Source organism: Aegilops tauschii, chromosome 5 (genome assembly GCF_002575655.3).
Source record: "Aegilops tauschii subsp. strangulata cultivar AL8/78 chromosome 5, Aet v6.0, whole genome shotgun sequence".
Lineage (NCBI taxonomy): Eukaryota > Viridiplantae > Streptophyta > Magnoliopsida > Poales > Poaceae > Aegilops > Aegilops tauschii.
Genome location: NC_053039.3, coordinates 510,148,339 through 510,166,450, shown reverse-complemented (window position 1 = coordinate 510,166,450; position 18,112 = coordinate 510,148,339). Strand labels below are relative to the sequence as shown.

At 47.1% G+C, this 18,112-nt stretch overlaps 2 protein-coding genes across 2 annotated transcripts; both read right to left on the bottom strand.

Annotated features, from left to right (window-relative positions):
- Window positions 1-13,491: 13,491 nt before the first annotated feature.
- LOC109746655 (putative ripening-related protein 4) lies at window positions 13,492-14,982 on the bottom strand. The gene is made up of 2 exons (XM_073498706.1): window positions 14,447-14,982; window positions 13,492-13,861 (listed from the first exon to the last, which is right to left on the bottom strand). The coding sequence occupies exons 1-2, from the start codon at window positions 14,980-14,982 to the stop codon at window positions 13,747-13,749; spliced, it is 651 nt and encodes a 216-aa protein (XP_073354807.1). The 3' UTR covers window positions 13,492-13,746.
- A 962-nt stretch (window positions 14,983-15,944) lies between these two features.
- LOC141022449 (putative ripening-related protein 4) lies at window positions 15,945-17,457 on the bottom strand. Its single transcript, XM_073498707.1, has 2 exons — window positions 16,922-17,457; window positions 15,945-16,342 (listed from the first exon to the last, which is right to left on the bottom strand). Exons 1-2 carry the CDS (start codon window positions 17,455-17,457, stop codon window positions 16,228-16,230), a joined length of 651 nt encoding a protein of 216 aa, XP_073354808.1. The 3' UTR covers window positions 15,945-16,227.
- Between the last annotated feature and the right edge of the window lie 655 nt (window positions 17,458-18,112).

The window sequence follows — 18,112 nt, the reverse complement described above, 5'->3', positions numbered from 1 at the left end:
TTACACCAGCCACTATGCATTCGCCTGCCATCGGGGAGAGTGAGATGAAGCCATCGAGATGGTTGTGGAGTATCTCAAGGCTCTGGAGGAATCTTTCGACAACCTCGTAGATGATCTTGTGGCTGCCCGCATGGACTTAGTCCGGGGCGGTCCTGCCAGCAGGAAGGAGCTTCTCCACACGGCGCCGCCCCTGACATTCGTCTCGTCTTCAGCCTCTTATGCGCCGGCCATTTTGGCCACTGCTCGCCGTCTGCCTACCACCGAGGAGTTCGACCGAGTCATCGCTCCTACTCCAGTCAGAGCCGCACCGCCTGCCGCACACGTTCTACCACCAGTCGCCCCCGCACCATCACCGCAGCGCAGCGTCACGCGCTAGGAGCCAGCTAGAGAGGAGGTGGAGGTTGACTCTCCTCGACTGCTGAGCCTTGCCATCGGCAAGGGGAAGGAGATCTTCACCATCTCCGACTGAGAGCACCGAGTAGCCGCGTGTTATGTCTGCCTGTATGGTGTGTTGTTTTATCTGTACGCTAGTTTGTATTGATGTGTTTGCTGCCTTCCGGAGTAGTACGCCAGTTTTTAATAACATGTCAGGATGTGTACGCGCATCCTGAGTGCTGTATCACGTGTTTGCTTTTCGCATGTAAGATTTATGTTAAGCACTTCTTCTCCATAAAAAATCATTTGTGTTTCTTTGAAAACCTTGAAGCCTTTTGATTATTGCCTTTGCGAGATTTTTCTTGTGCTACACAGTTTTTCTCATGGGTTTTGCACCCCAGACTGGAAAAATGTCTCGCCCGTGGACTCGCTCCATGCCCAATCAGCCAGAAGAGGTTTACGGGACACAGGCCAGCAATAATTTCACTCAGGGTCAGTCCAGCCAACAGGACAGTGAAGCAGCACTGTCCCAAGTATGCCGTCTCTTCGAGCAAAGCCAGCAATAGCACCAAGAGATGATGAACCATGTCATCAATATGGGAAACCACCGTGAACCCTATCAACCACATTCCAAGTTATCCGAGTTACAGAAGACTCGCCCCTCAACTTTTGCTCACACCGACAGACTGCTGGAAGCCTACGATTGGCTTCGTGAGATTGAAAGGAAACTGATTATTGCTCAGTGCTCAGATCATGAGAAGGTGCTTTATGCACCACACTACCTTACTGGAGCAGCCGCAGCATGGTGGGAAAACTTCCTACACATGCATCCCAGGGAACACAACATCACCTGGGAAGAGTTCAAGGAAGGCTTCCGTGGGGCACACATCCCCAGAAGCGTCCTAAAGATCAAGAAGAGAGAGTTTGATGACCTGAAGCAAAGAGGCATGTCAGTGACAGAGTACAATGGTCAGTTCACCCAGCTGTCTCGTTATGCCTACGACGAGCACATGACAGAAAGCAAGAAGATGGAAAAATTCCTGGACGGCCTGGCACCAGCACTGAGATGCCAACTGATTGTGCACACCTTTTCGGATTTTAAGACGCTGGTGGACAAGGCCATCACCTTGGAGAATGAGCGCCGTAGTCTGGAAGATATCCGTAAGCGGAAGAGGGACAAGACGACTCTTGCCCGCAGCAACCGAGGCAAGACTGAGGTCCCAAGGACAGACGCAAGGAAATCCACGACTACTGAGCCAAGGCCCGTCGGACAGTTTCATGCCAGGGACAAGGAGTTCACATACCGTCCAGGGGTCACCTGCTATGCTTGTGGTCAACAAGGGCATTATTCTAAACAGTGCCCGAAGCCAAGAGACTCGGCACCCAAGCCGAACAATGGTGGAAACAATCCAGCCCCCAAGCGCAACAACTTCAACCCCAGCAACAACCACAGGAAGGGTCACCTGAACCATGTGACCAGGGAAGAAGCGCAGAATGCCCCAGACATCGTGCTCGGTACGTTCCCTGTCAACACAGTACCTGCCACGGTTTTGTTTGATTCTGGAGCTTCCCATTCATTCGTTTCGAAGAATTTTGTTTCGCAACATGATTTTCCGATACTTCCCTTGGAAAAATCTATGATCATCAAGTCCCCCGGAAATAAGCAAATCGCTCAAGCTTACTGCCAAGGAGTGGTCATTGAGTTCGAAGGACTACAATTCCACGCGAATCTCATCGTGTTGGAAAGTAAAGGACTGGATGTCATTTTAGGGATGGACTGGTTGACCACAAACAAAGGATTCATTGACTGCTTCAATCGGACAGTGATTCTCACTCACCATCACGGCTAGACTATAAGAGTTTTCGCTCAAGAAAGGCCACGATCACAGAAACCAAAACTGAACAAAATGGACATTGCAGAACTGAGAAAAGTTCCAGTGGTATGCGAGTTTCCTGATGTGTTCCCTGAAGAACTACCAGGCATGCCACCAGACCGAGAGATCGAATTCAGCATCGAACTAGCACCTGGCACCGCTCCCATCTATAAGAAGCCGTATAGAATGGCACCCTCAGAATTGGTGGAGTTGAAGAAGCAGATAAAGGAATTGTTGGACAAAGGATTTATTCGAGCCAGCTCCTCACCTTGGGGTTCGCCTGTGTTGTTCGCCAAAAAGAAAGATGGGACACTGAGGCTGTGCATAGACTATCGAGCCCTCAGTATGGTCACCATCAAAAACAAATATCCGATGCCACGAATAAATGATTTGTTTGACCAGCTCGCACAGGCCAAGGTATTCTCAAAAATTGATTTGAGATCGGGATATCACCAATTGAAGGTACGGACGGAAGATATCCCCAAGACAGCTTTCACTTCCAGATATGGGTTATACGAGTTCACAGTGATGCCTTTTGGACTAACGAACGCCCCCGCATATTTCGTCCACCTCATGAACAAAGTGTTCATGAAATTCATGGACAAATTTGTGGTGGTATTCATTGACGACATTCTGGTTTACTCAACGACACCAGAAGAGCATGCTGAGCACCTCAGAATTGTTTTGGGAGAATTGAGGAAACATCAGTTGTACGCCAAATTTAGCAAGTGCGAATTTTGGCTAAGACAAGTTGGCTTCTTGGGCCATATACTGAACCAAGAATGCATGGCCGTAGACCCAGAAAAAGTCAAGGCCATACTGGACTGGAAGCCACCTGCCAATGTTACTGATGTGCGGAGTTTCCTGGGAATGGCCGGATATTACAGAAGATTTATTGAAAGTTTCTCCACTGTGGCGAAACCTATGACACAGTTACTCAAGAAGGACAAGAAATTTGTATGGACGGGAGCATGCGAGCAGAGCTTCCAAGAACTCAAGAAGAAGTTGACAACCGCACCGGTCTTAACTGTGCCAGACATACACAAGAGCTTTGAGGTGTATTGTGACGCATCCCGGAAAGGACTCGGATGCGTACTAATGCAGGATGGCAAGGTTGTCGCATATGCCTCCAGGCAGCTGCGAAAACATGAGCAAAATTACCCAACACATGACTTGGAGCTAGCAGCAGTCATACATGCACTCAAGGAGTGGAGGCACTTTCTGTTGGGAAATCACTGTGAAATATATACGGACCATAAGAGCCTCAAATATATTTTCACACAGCCAGAGCTGAATTTACGCCAACGACGCTGGTTGGAACTGGTCAGAGACTATGACGTCGGCATTCACTACCACCCAGGGAAAGCAAATGTAGTGGCCGATGCCCTTAGTCGAAACCCCAGCACGGACAATGAGGGTCCGCAAAACTTGAGGCCTGAGTTTCAGCGAGAGTTCGCTAGGCTCAACATGATATTAGTCTCTGAGGGCACCGTATCAAACCTGGAGATACAACCCACCCTGGTGGAACAAATTAAGAAGGCTCAACAGGGACATCCCAGCATCGAAGGCATAAAGAAGAAAATGAATCTTCGTAAGACTTCCGAGTTCATCACCGACAGTGAAGGAACATTATGGTACCGAGACAGACTTTGCGTGCCTAACATTGAGGAACTCAAGCAACAGATCTTGACGGAAAGCCACACCGCTCCATACTCGATTCATCCTGGAGGAACCAAAATGTACAAGGACATTCAGGAAAGATTTTGGTGGCACGGTATGAAAAGAGATATAGCCACATTCATTGCTTGTTGCGATTCATGTCAGCGCATCAAGGCCGAGCATCAAAAGCCAGCAGGGCTACTCCAACCAAACAAAATACCGGAGTGGAAGTGGGATGAAATAGGAATGGATTTCATCGTCGGATTACCCCGATCACAACGTGGGAATGACGCCATATGGGTTATCACAGACCGACTAACCAAGGTTGCTCATTTCATTCCCGTGAAGACTACCTACTCCACACAAAGACTGGCAAAGCTTTATCTCTCTCGTATAGTTTGCTTGCACGGAGTCCGAAAGACAATAATATCAGACCGAGGCACCCAATTTGTCTCCAAATTTTGGGATCACCTACAACAAGCTCTGGGCACGCAACTAGCTTTCAGTACAACATACCACCCTCAGACTGATGGACAAACGGAACGTGTGAACCAAATCCTAGAGGATATGCTAAGAGCCTGTGTGCTCACCTATGTATCCAGTTGGGAAGAGAGTTTGCCGTATGCCGAATTTGCTTACAACAACAGTTACCAAGCCAGCTTGCAAATGGCACCCTTTGAAGCATTGTACGGACGGAGGTGTCGTACCCCACTGAATTGGTCAAAAACAGGTGACAGCCGTATCTTCGGCCCAGACATGCTTAAAGAGGCCGAGGAGAAAGTTAAACAAATCCGGGACAGACTCAAGACAGCACAGAGCCGCCAAAAGAGCTACTATGCTCAGAAGCACCGTGAGGTCAGCTTTGAACCCGGTGATTCCGTATACCTCCGAGTATCTCCTATGAGGGGTCTGCAAAGGTTCAAAATAAAGGGGAAGCTAGCCCCAAGATTCATTGGACCATTTTGTGTAAAGGCACGAAGAGGCACGGTAGCCTACCAACTAGACCTCCCCAAGGAGCTGTCAGACGTCCATGACGTGTTCCACGTCTCACAGTTAAGAAAATGTGTGAGCAACCCAGAAAAGCATGTACCTCATGAGGACATTGATATGCAGCCAGATCTCACCTACAGAGAAAGACCAGTAAAGATTTTAGAAGAGTCTGAACGGAGGACCCGTCAGAAAACGACAAAGTTTTTCAGGGTTCAGTGGAGCAACCACACTGAGGATGAAGCTACATGGGAAAGGGAAGATTTTCTCCGGGCAGAGTATCCATATCTATTTGAGGATCAGCAGAAATCTCGAGGACGAGATTTTTCCTAAGGGGGTAGGTGTTGTGACACCCAAGTTTTTATTTGGATTTTTTTTAAAGATTTTTATTTGACTTGAGGGGAGTGATTTAAATTTTTCTTCAAGAGAACTCTCACTCTCAAATATTTTCTTTATGGCAAAAGTTTTATTTGGATTCAACCAAGATCTGTCTTTGGTCTTGGAGGTTCTTGCTTTTCACTTGGACTCAAGACAAAATATTTTCACTTGGGAAATGACTTTTGAAAATCTCCTTGAAATTTGCACTATGGCTTTTGGAAAGTCCTTTGCCACTTTCAACAAATTCCTTCTTGCCATGGCCCTAGTGCAAATCCTCTCCCCTAACCCTTCCCTCACCTTTGGATCATGTTTTACACCTAATCCAGCAAGTTGAACCTCCCCATGTATCTATTTCCATTTAAATCTTATTGAAACAAATTTCTGCCTTCTCTTCTAGCACTTGGAGAGTTACAAAGGAACTCCATTTTCTGTTTTGATTTTTGCCACCAAACCTTTTTCCCCTCCTAGTCCTTTGAACCCTCAATCAAGAACCATGAAGATCCACTGGTCTTCAGTTCAAAATTTTCAAACTACACCTGCTGCAAGTTTGGACCAGATTTGTCAAATTTGGTGAAATTTATTCAAAACCTTCTGCAAAAATTCCAAGTAAAATCAGGCAGCCTCTGGGTGCATTGAGTGGTCACCTCACCAAGTTACAGCTCCAGAAAAATTCATCTCATTGCAAAATCTTTTTGTCGAACACCTGCAGTGCACTGTCTATGTCAAGTTCAGAAAGTTCAGAGAACACTGCAGTGGCCTGCTGTCGTTTTCTTCAGAGAAGGACGTCGATCTCGCCCGTACCACCGCGTCGCCTTGCTCCTCGTCCCCGCCCTCTTGTTCCTGCACCGCACGAACGCCTGGCGCCTTGCGGGCGTCGGCGACGAGTAGCAGAAGGTGCGCCGCCCCTTGACCGACGCCGGCGGCGGCTTTGCGGGCGCCAGCGGGAGACACGGCGCCGACGACGCCACCCAGCGCTGCCCAAACCACCGGAGCTCGCCGCGTGGCCTTCCACTCCCCCGAACGCGTTGCCGCTCTCGTCGTGAACCGCAGGGCGCGGAGCGCGCTCTCTGCCGCCGTTGAGCCCGTGCGGTCACCTCACCGTGGACCGACGCCATTACGCCAAGACCGACCCCGTTTAGCTGTGAAACGACTCCAGTAACCTCCACTGATGCTGCCTGGCCACTCAAACCTCCTGCCAATCCACTGCTCCGCCGTAATTCTCCGTTCACGGCCACCCCGTCGATCTGCCTATAAATAGAGGCCCCGAGCTTCAACTCGAGCACCCACAATCCCTGCACTCCCCCTAGAGCAAGCCTAGCCACTGGAAGAGCCCCGAGGAGGTCTCCTTCCTCGACTCCGGCCGCCGCGACCCGCCACGGGATCCAGCCCGATTCGCCCCCGTGTGTGCTCCTCCGCCCCCATTCTCTTGCCAGTAGCTTCACCTTGCATCCCTCGTTCTGACCCGCGCCTCAATTCGTAGTTTGCAGCCCTCCACCGGAGTCCCCCATCCTCACCCGAGCCGCCGTCCGCCGGAGATAGTGTCGCCGTCGACGTGGTGCTCCCCGTTGGACGAGTCCACCACCCACCGACGCGGAAGAAGACGCTGAAGCTCTTGGTACCCTCCGTTTCTCCTAACTCGCCGTGGTTCGACGCCGGCGTCCACCGCAGTCTTCGGGCGCCGGCGAGCCTTTTGAACCTGACAGGTGGACCCCGCCTGTCAGCCTCTATTCTATTCTCCTTCGAACCGTTTTCTGTTGGCGCCTTCGGGCAAATACGTTTTCTCCTTTGCGCTTACGCATTCCCAACCGAAGCGTTTTCTGTTTTCTCAGTTAAAACCCTGGAACTCTTCTGTTTCATTACAGATAAGTCCCTGGACAGAAACCTTTATAACTTTTTAATAAAAAGGAATTTTTGAGTGATTCTTTTTCTGACAATCTTCAAATTTTGTCTAGTTTTTTATGGGATTTATTTGAAAATTATTTGGAAAAGTTTCTGTGCAAGTGTTGGTTTTCACGTTAGTACCCGTTTCGTGATTGCCATAGGTTCCGGAAGAGGTGAAGGAGCCGCGAACTTCGCCGAGCTAGACTCCGACTTCTCCGAACTAGACTCCGACTTCTCCGAACCAGGCAAGCATGTTTTGAACATTTGATATGACAGGTGTTTTGCATGTTCGCATGAAAGTTTGTGCGTGGCATATGAGTGTCGGTAAATACCTCGTTGCTTGTAAGGCAACGACCCGGTTGTTCCAAAGTCGCGATGATCTCTGATGAGAGATGGCCTAATCATGTGGTGACATGAAGGGCAGCAAGGTGGTACTGTTGTAGCATACCAGCCTTGCGTCATCCGACTTTCTCCGACGTTAACGTGGTTGGAGCCACGTTATCGTTCCTTTCCCGCATGTTCCAAAGTTGCGATGATCTCTGATGAGAGATGGCCTAATCATGTGGTGACATGAAGGGCAGCAAGGTGGTACTGTTGTAGCATACCAGCCTTGCGTCATCCGACTTTCTCCGACGTTAACGTGGTTGGAGCCACGTTACCGTTCTTTCCCCTTTCCGTGCTACCACATGTCTCATTGCCAGGATGCGGTTTAGTAAGTTGGTAACCTCTTTCCGTGTACACACCAAACAGAGAGGCCGGGATGATGGTACCTTGGCCCAGGATTAAAGCCAGTCATCCGGTCAGGGGGCATGGGTGTTTCCGATTGGGACCGAGAGGGGGGGCACCCCCTTAAAGCGCGCGTATAGAAATTTGATCCCATGCTACGCGAGGTTGTAGCCTCCCCGTCTCAAGGTTTTTCTTGAATGTTGCCGAGGGTGATCCCTGGCTTCGGATGGTTGAATTGGGTGTGTACTGGTTAGACGTGTTTCTTCCAAAACACCGTAGACGGAACTAGTCCCCGTGACTACTGAAATCCGTTGGCTGTGGTTAAGTACAAACTCTGCAGAGTCAATTCTTTCCAAATCATCGTATCCATGATCAAGTAGTGTAAACATTATATCCATATCTATCCGTGTGAAAAACTTGTCCCCGGTGAACAAGCTCAAGTGGTAAATCCAGTTTTATTGTTATTCCTGTGGATGGACTAACTTTATATTTGTCGCATGCTTGTGATAATTTATGTTCCCGAACGATTGTATTATTGAGCTGGGATATAAGCCCTTTATGTGACGTCGCGCAGACGTCCGACTGTGGCGTGTACTTGTTTCTTACTTTAAATATAAGCACTTTATGTGATGTTGCACAGACGTCCGACTGTGGCATGCACTGTCTTTATTTTCTGTTGCAAGCCCTTTATGTGGTGTCGCCTCGACACCCGACTGTGGCATTATTATTCCGCATTTTCCGCTCGAGGAGTCTTTCAGACACTCGTTTGGCACCCGCATTATTATTCCGCATTTTCCGCTCGAGGAGTCTTTCAGACACTCGTTTGGCACCAGTATTATTATTCCGCATTTTCCGCTCGAGGAGTCTTTCAGACACTCGTTTGGCACCAGTATTATTATTCCGCATTTTCCGCTCGAGGAGTCTTTCAGACATTCGTTTGGCACCAGTATTATTATTCCGCATTTTCCACTCAAGGAGTCTTTCAGACACTCGTTTGGCACCAGTATTACTATTCTGCAGTTTCCGCTCGAGGCGTCATTCAGACCCTCGCTTGGCACCCAGTATTTATTATGTCTATGTCTGATCGCACTGGTTAACTTGTTCATGTGCTTCATGCTTACATTTGTTATACCTTATGTCCGAACTGTCTTGCGAGTACTTTCATAGTACTCACCTGGCTTGTTGATTTGGCCAGATGTTGACGAAGGCGATCTCTTGGATGAAGAGTTTGATAGCGCGTCCGATGCCTAGAGGAGTCCCAGTCAGTCCTGCGCGATCCCGGATATTGGTCACTTGTATTGTATACACTTCCGCCACCCGCTATAAGTCTTCTCGAGCCTCACTCCACCACCGTTATTATCGTGAGTTAGTAGTTTGCCACCCTACCCGCCGTCTTGTTTTAGCGGCGGGCATGTAATAAATTGTTGGGCAGTCTCTGCTCAACCTTGTATTATATTTAGTACTCCTGGTATTTTTCTTCTGTGACCAAGATATTGTCTACCAGTGAGAAGGAATTCTTCCTCGCTGGTCCGTAAAAGGGATTGGTCTCTCAATAATTATTTTATTGAAAAACCGGTCGTGACAATTTTTCCACACTACGCCAGTGTACCACACTGTGGTTTTACATCACTTATTGCCCTCTCACTGTAGCCGTTTTGTTTTTGTGCAATTGAAGGACTTCTTTGATAAAAACAAATTAATTTCAAAACAATTCTTGTTCAAAACAACTTTTAACAAATCTCGAGGACGAGATTTTTCTTAAGGGGGGTAGTGTTGTGACACCCCAAAATTTTGGCCTTGTTTTATCTATTAAAATGTTGCGAGGAAATAAAACTTTTCCATTTGTCAAGATTTACCCTTTTGTTATTATGGATTTTTACTTCAAGTGGAAAAACTCTCAAAGAGTGGATGTTGAACTTGAATACTCTCTATGATGAAACAATTATTTATTAGTGGATTCAAATGTTGCAAGATTTATTTTCTCAGAGTTTTATTCTTTTAAAATGATTTCTTTTTCATTTGGAGCCTGTTTTGCACTGCAACCACTTGACAAATGCATTTAAAATTTCCACCAAAATTTGGGGATGACATGTGATGTTCCCACATCACTTTTATGCAAAATACCTTTTGGCCATTGGGGATTTTGAGCTCTACACCAACTTTTCCAATCTGGTCCAGTAGGCACTTTTGCACTACAACCCATTTAAATATTTCTTTAAAAATTCTTCCAAGTGTTTGGAGATGTCAGTCGATGCATACAATTCATCTTCAAGCAAAAACCCAGTGATGTTCTTTGAAAAATTTGAGTGGATCAACCTCTTTTGCATTCTGGCCCAATTTGGTGATTTGTACTGCAACCATATTTTTCCTTCCTCTAGTAACCCTGAGCTTTTTCCTACTTGTAGCCCTCCCTTCAAAACCCTTAAGTCCAGGAGAGTGGACTCATTAGAGGTTTTTAAGTGCATGCTTTAAACCCTTTTTCTTTCTGTCCAAAACTGGAGTTTTGCAAAACTTGCACTAACAAGTTTCTGGTTTTGCCCAAGTGATCTTACCACCATCTCCTGCATCTAAAGAGACCCTGATCTGGAGACTTTGGCCACTCCAAGAGTTGCCTAAGTGCTTTTGGCATTCTGTCGAACACCTGGTGTGCACAGTCTGTTTTGGCATGAGTTCTTTGTTTGCACTATGATCTTGCTCCAATGACCCAACAACCTTGTCCACTGAGCTCCTAGCCACCCCTACCCTTGTTCTGTTCTTTGCCAGCCTCACCCAAGCTCTCAAGAGCGCGCTGGCATTGCGTCGAACACCTGCCGTGCGTGCTCTGGGCGCGCCCAGAGCGCACGTTTTGCACGCACGCGCACTGAGCCGACACGCCGCACTGCCGCACTTGACGCGACCCGTCCCTGGCCCCTACTGCATCGTTGAACCGCGCACTAGCCCGCTCCCTGCTCCACGGCATCTCTGGCGCCCTGCAGCGCTGCTGGCAGCGCCCTTGGTGGCACGCCGGCGTCGGCAGCGGCCTCTGCCATGTTCGGCACCGCCCAAACCACACCAGCGCGCCAGCTGCCCCTGGGAATAGCTCGATCTTATCCCAAAGCTCGTCGGAACGCATTCGTCGCCGCCACGACGCCCTGCAGCTATAGAAACGGCTGTCGCCGGCGATCTTATCTTCTGCCGCCGCAGAGCCAGCCTTGTCACGCTATAAAAGGGGACCCCGAGCCACTCCGAGAACTCAGGCGACATCAGACCCTCCTCGTAGAGCTCCCCTAGCAGTAGATTGACCGGAGAGGACCGTCTTCACCAACTCCGGCCAGTTCGGCCGCCGCCAAACTCCGGTGCGATACGTCGCAGCCAGCCACCCTTTCGCCCAACCAACGCCACCAGTAGTTTCCTCTAGTCCATGCGGAGCTGCCCAACTACCCAAGCTCGATCGGGGATCACCGGAGCCCAAAGATCACTTCGCCACCGTAGCCCCCTCCGCCGCGGAGCTCGCCGCCGGCGACTCCTCCCACCTCCGACGGCCCAGCGACCACCTAGGGGACCGCCTCGGTCTGGCCGTTCCATCCCCGCCCTTGGATGCCCGTGAGGCGCTGCCGTTCGTCGACGGCGATCGCCGGAGCCCCGCCCCCGTCGGGCAGAAGAGAGGAGAAGGAGGGAAGAACGGTCAAACCTGACCAGTGCGCCCTCTGGACCCACTGTCAGTGACCCGCGCGGCCGTCCTCTCTCTGTTTAAGTGAAGGCGCATAACTCCCGAGTGCGTCTCCTCTGCTGCGAAAGCGTATTTCTTCTGAATCGTTTTCTTTTCTGGTTTTATTTAAAAAACAGAGTTTGACCAGACTTTGACCAGCTTAACTTTTAAAATAGAGCTCCAAATGAGTTGATTCTTTTTCCTACCTCTCTCAAATTTCATCTAGTTTATTTTAAGATTTATTTCAAAAATATTTGAGACAACTTTTGGTACTGTGTTTGAAATATTTGTTATTTGTATATTTTGCAAAATAGGATTTTGGAGAAAAGGGAAAGCTTCCAAAAAGTGCATCCTTTGCATACTCTTGAAGGCAAGCATTTCTGAACTCTGGCATAATATTTTGTTGTGGTGTTCTAATACGATCACAACACCTTTTGACTTGGAGTATGCGTTAGCATTATGTATCGGTATAGTCTCGTACATGAGCACACTTTGGAGTTGTTTTGTGATCAGAGATGGATACACTAGTGACTTGGATCATCCTCGTAAGCTCCTCATGCATACTGGAAGGAAGCCGGGAGAGTCGTGGTCTTGGGTAGACACGAGCTTGTCCCTAGTCCCTCGTCGAGACGAGTATGTCCGGTCTGGCATGGTGAGGCTTGAGGAGTGGTGATTCATTTCACAAGTGGTAATATTGTTGGAGGATACTTGGACCACCTGTGTCGGTCGTAGATCGAGTCTTGATCAGTAGCTTCCCTATTTGTTGGTACCACCACTTGCCCCGGTCGCAGACGGGGTATGGTTCAGTAGGTTGTCAACCCCTTACCAAAGCACACACCGTACAGAGAGGCCATGGTGGAAGATACCGGGTGCATCCGGTAGGCAGGCCACCTGGTCCGGGGGCATGGGTGTTTCCGGTTGGGACCGAGAGGGGGGGCACCCCCTTAGAGCGCGCGAATAGAAATTTGATCCCATGCTACGTCGAGGTTGTAGCCTCCCCACTTAGAGTTTTGCTTGGCAGGTGTCGTGGGTGATTCCAGACACCGGTGAGTTAAGCTGGTGTGTGCAGGTCAGGCGTGTTTTCAATTAAAAGACCGTAGACGGAATTAGTCCCGATGGACTAAGTAAACCCGTCACTCATGGGAAAATGGTAATCCCTCTGCAGAGGATATATCCTGTTGGATAGTCATGTTCTTGAGTAAGGACCATAGTTTGAGTTGAATCTAGCAACGGTATTCGGATGGAGAATGATTTAACTAGAACTCAGTGACTGTTTTCGGATGGAGACACGGCTAACTGGATCATAGTACGGTTTTCGGATGGAGATACGGCTTGATTAGACCAGATTATCGATTTTCGGATGGAGAAACGACTGAACTAAATATTGTTTATGATTATGGCGCATATGGATTGTGATCTTTATTATTTTGGACTAACCATTTATATTATGTATTTTTATTGAGTATCCCTGGGATGGTTCTACCTCCTGGATATTCACCGTGATTATTCTCTTATAAGCCCTTTCTGTGGTGTCGCTCAGACGCCCGACTGCGGCATGCTTGTTGTTCATTTATCTTTTATAAGCCCTTTATGTGGTGTCGCCCCGACGCCCGACTGCGGCATTATTATCCTTGCAGTTTCCTCTCGAGGAGCCATTCAGACCCTCGCTTGGCACCAGTATTACTATTCTTGCAGTTTCCTCTCGAGGAGTCATTCAGACCCTCGTTTGGCACCCAGTACTTTACTTTGGATTATTTTTTAACCACATGTGTGCATCTTGGATTTTCCTGGTCAGCTGTTTTTGTGGGAAATGGAGTCCCATAGACGCAGATGTATCCAACCGCTTCCGCCCTCAACCATTAGAAACCAAGTGTTGTACTCCTAGGCCTAATGGTCTTGTACTACATATTTTTGTACCTCGCTTGGAATTCTTGTATCAAGTTGGTGCCTCATCAGCTAACAGTAATCCTGGGGCTGGTGGGCACAGGGCCGTTTTTCTGGGAAATTATATCCCGAAAACCCGGTCGTGACATATGAGTGACATACGTTTCCAAATTTCTTATATTATATATGGGATGGAATACACCAAGATTAAGGTGTAGCTCGGCAACATCAAAGTAATACACCACCGGATTAAATTATTACAGATGTAACGCACTAGAGTTTCCCTTTGTATATTCACTGGCAATTTGTTGTTTCGTGGTACTCGAAGCGCTTTTTAATTTCACCATCTCCATCCACATCGTTTAGGGTTCTCTCTTTTCTTAATACTGGTGTTTCTTTCCAGGAGGCACTGAAAGAACCGATTCTAGGAACAACTCAAAAATCATCGAGTTTTACCGCCCGAATAATTCAATGTTTTTGTGTATAAATAGTGAAATATATGTCTATGACCAGCATAACATCACATATGGTAGTGTGTGTATGTTTGTGTGTGTGTGTACTCAGTCATATATGCAAGGTCTTGTTGAACTAAAAATTGATGTATTTGACAATTTCATTTCATATTGTACCCAAACTGGGCAAATACATAAATCTCAAAAAAAATTAAATACACGTAAATAATACATATAGCACGGAAACAAGGTAAATACATAAATCAAGAAAAATATCATATACATGTGAATCGTAAATATAGCACCGAGACAGGACAAATACATAAAGTTGTGAAAATATCAAATACAAGCGAGTGGTGGCTTATTTTAATTAGCAGCAACTCTACCACCAAGAGAACAACGCACACATCTACGTTTCCGCATGTCTGCGTGTACATAGCTTAATGCAAGGTCTTAATGGCATAGCTCACACATCAGACCAAGTGATCTTGAACACTCCAATCTTCTCCTTGAGCCCCAACGCCTTCCACACGGCCGGTGACGCGTCTACGTCATTGTATGGGCACGGTGGCTCGAAGTTGTGCTCGGCGTCGCAGCCGTACACCGAGTCACACTCATCGACGACCTTGGCCAGCACGGCACGCCCGTTCCCGTTGATGCGGATCATCTTGTTGCACCTGCGCTTGCCGTCCAGGCGCAGCCACCCCGTGGACAACGCCACCACCAGCTCGGTGTCCTTGTGGAAGCGGTTGTCGCAGAACGATTTGCCGCCGCCGTCTCCACCTCGTGCGAAGCTGTTCAGAGTTAGGATCGCCGGCGTGTCGGCCGACACCGGGGGCGAGCACCTGAATTGCGGGTAGCGGTGACCGTCTTTACAGCAGACCGAGCCGTGATCCCTGTTGCAGTCGCCGGATTTGCCATGCAGGAAGCCACTGATGTGGCACCTGTCACGAAGATGTTTGGTCTCTGTAGTAACGTCCGCGCTGCTGCCCACAGACACGGAGACACCATGGACGCGTAGCTGTGACAGGAACATCACGAGAGCAAACATAGCTAATAGCTTCTTCAAGTTAGCCATGTCTGTGGGGTACTCACCTTGCTTGCAAATCTGCAATTTGTGCTTGTGCGTTTGTGAGGATATATTGGTTGATCCATGTTCTTTATATAGGGCCCAAGCCCCAAGGAACAACAACTGGGTTATCTAAGTCAGTCTCATTTCTTCGGTTTTGTAACCCAGAGATGGTTGATGTTCTCCAACCTTCGGGCTTGTAACATTTGGGCGTGCAACATATACTTTTAAACAACCGTCTCTTCTTTATTTTGTTGAATGAACTTTTGGCATGGAGCTTCAATTAATAGTCGAGGTGGAGACATGCGTGAACGTGCGAGTGAATGACATGCACAGTGAAGTAGTGTAAGTAACTAGTTGAGACTATCTATATCAAGAGTGATGTACGTTTCCTACTTGTATAATATCTGGGGGATGGAAGCCGGCAAGATTAAGGTCTAGCTCGGTAACATCAGAATAATATAAAGATAGATTGAATTGTTACAAATGTAACTCACTTGTGATTAACCTTGTATCTAGTTTTTCTTGTAATTTTCTATTTGGTGTTACTCAAAGCGCTTTGTAATTCCAGCAGCTACCTTCCACGCCCTTCTCCATACCAGGTGTTTTTTGGGAGGCACCGAAAGAATCGGTTTTTGGAAAAACTCAGAAATCTCGGTATTTTACCACCCATAGAATTCAAATGAATTTTGAATTCTATTTTATTGGGTATAAATATAAGTATGTTACCTGTAAATCATCAAATATGGTAGAGCATGCCCTGGTGGGAAATACCCTTTAGTTCATGGGTGTATATACACCTCACATAGAAAATAATAATGATATTAATAAGTCACAAAAGTTTGGAATTTTTTTTTGCAATAAATTTCACTTTCTTTTGCACTAATTGTGTCTCTTTCTTTGGTTTTGCAACCAACAGATGGTTGGTGTTCTGCAACCTTCGGGCTTATAACAACTGGGCGTGCAACAAATATTTTTAAAGAGCCGCCTTCTTTGTTTCACTGAATGGAATTTTGGCATGGAGCTTCCACTAATAGTCATTTTTGAATAACCGAATGAATGAAATTCACGGGAAAGTAGTGCAACTAACTAACTAGTTTATATATCCGTATGAATGACATACGTTTCCAATTTCTTATATTATATATGGGATGGAATACACCAAGATTAAGGTGTAGCTTGGCAACATCAAAGTAATACACCACCGGATTAAATTATTACAGATGTAACGCACTAGAGTTTCCCTTTGTATATTCACTGGCAATTTGTTGTTTCGTGGTACTCAGAGCGCTTTTTAATTTCACCATCTCCATCCACATCGTTTAGGGTTCTCTCTTTTCTTAATACTGGTGTTTCTTTCCAGGAGGCACTGAAAGAACCGATTCTAGGAACAACTCAAAAATCATCGAGTTTTACCACCCAAATAATTCAATGTTTTTGTGTATAAATAGTGAAATATATGTCTATGACCAGCATAACATCACATATGGTAGTGTGTGTATGTTTGTGTGTGTGTACTCAGTCATATATGCAAGGTCTTGTTGAACTAAAAATTGATGTATTTGCCAATTTCATTTCATATTGTACCCAAACTAGGCAAATACATAAATCTCAAAAAAAAATACACGTAAATAATACATATAGCACGTAAACAAGGTAAATACATAAATCAAGAAAAATATCATATACATGTGAATCGTAAATATAGCACCGAGACAGGACAAATACATAAAGTTGTGAAAATATCAAATACAAGCGAGTGGTGGCTTATTTTAATTAGCAGCAACTCCACCACCAAGACAACAACGCACACATCTACGTTTCCGCATGTCTGCGTGTACATAGCTTAATGCAAGGTCTTAATGGCATAGCTCACACATCAGACCAAGTGATCTTGAACACTCCAATCTCCTCCTTGAGCCCCAACGCCTTCCACACGGCCGGTGACGCGTCTACGTCGTTGTATGGGCACGGTGGCTCGAAGTTGTGCTCGGCGTCGCAGCCGTACACCGAGTCACACTCATCGACGACCTTGGCCAGCACGGCACGCCCGTTCCCGTTGATGCGGATCATCTTGTTGCACCTGCGCTTGCCGTCCAGGCGCAGCCACCCCGTGGACAGCGCCACCACCAGCTCGGTGTCCTTGTGGAAGCGGTTGTCGCAGAACGATTTGCCGCCGCCGTCTCCACCTCGTGCGAAGCTATTCAAAGTTAGGATCGCCGGCGTGTCGGCCGACACCGGGGGCGAGCACCTGAATTGCGGGTAGCGATGACCATCTTTACAACAGACCGAGCCGTGATCCCTGTTGCAGTCGCCGGATTTGCCATGCAGGAAGCCACTGATGTGGCACCTGCCGCGAAGATGTTTGGTCTCTGTAGTAACGTTCGCGCTGCTGCCCACAGAGACGGAGACACCATGGACGCGGAGCTGTGACAGGAACATCACGAGAGCAAACATAGCTAATAGCTTCTTCAAGTTAGCCATGTCTGTGAGGTACTCACCTTGCTTGCAAATCTGCAATTTGTGCTTGTGCGTTTGTGAGGATATATTGGTTGATCCATGTTCTTTATATAGGGCCCAAGCCCCAAGGAACAACAACTGGGTTATCTAAGTCAGTCTCATTTCTTCGGTTTTGTAACCCAGAGATGGTTGATGTTCTCCAACCTTCGGGCTTGTAACATTTGGGCGTGCAACATATACTTTTAAACAACCGTCTCTTCTTTATTTTGTTGAATGAACTTTTGGCATGGAGCTTCAATTAATAGTCGAGGTGGAGACATGCGTGAACGTACGAGTGAATGACATGCACAGTGAAGTAGTGTAAGTAACTAGTTGAGACTATCTATCTCAAGAGTGATGTACGTTTCCTACTTGTATTATATCTGGGGGATGGAAGCCGCCAAGATTAAGGTCTAGCTCGGCAACATCAGAATAATATAAAGATAGATTGAATTGTTACAAATGTAACTCACTTGTTATTAACCTTGTATCTAGTTTTTCTTGTAATTTTCTACTTGGTGTTACTCAAAGCGCTTTGTAATTCCTGCAGCTACCTTCCACGCCCTTCTCCATACCAGGTGTTTTTTGGGAGGCACCGAAAGAATCGGTTTTTGGAAAAATTCAGAAATCTCGGTATTTT

Excerpts from the sequence above, each read along its gene's own strand:
- LOC109746655 (XM_073498706.1), bottom strand. The coding sequence starts at position 14,982 with ATGGCTAACTTGAAGAAGCTATTAGCTATGTTTGCTCTCGTGATGTTC. Across the intron at positions 13,862-14,446 it reads CCATACAATGACGTAGACGC|TGCCTCCTGGAAAGAAACAC; the intron begins GTCACCGGCCGT and ends CGGTTCTTTCAG.
- LOC141022449 (XM_073498707.1), bottom strand. The coding sequence starts at position 17,457 with ATGGCTAACTTGAAGAAGCTATTAGCTATGTTTGCTCTCGTGATGTTC. Across the intron at positions 16,343-16,921 it reads CCATACAACGACGTAGACGC|TGCCTCCTGGAAAGAAACAC; the intron begins GTCACCGGCCGT and ends CGGTTCTTTCAG.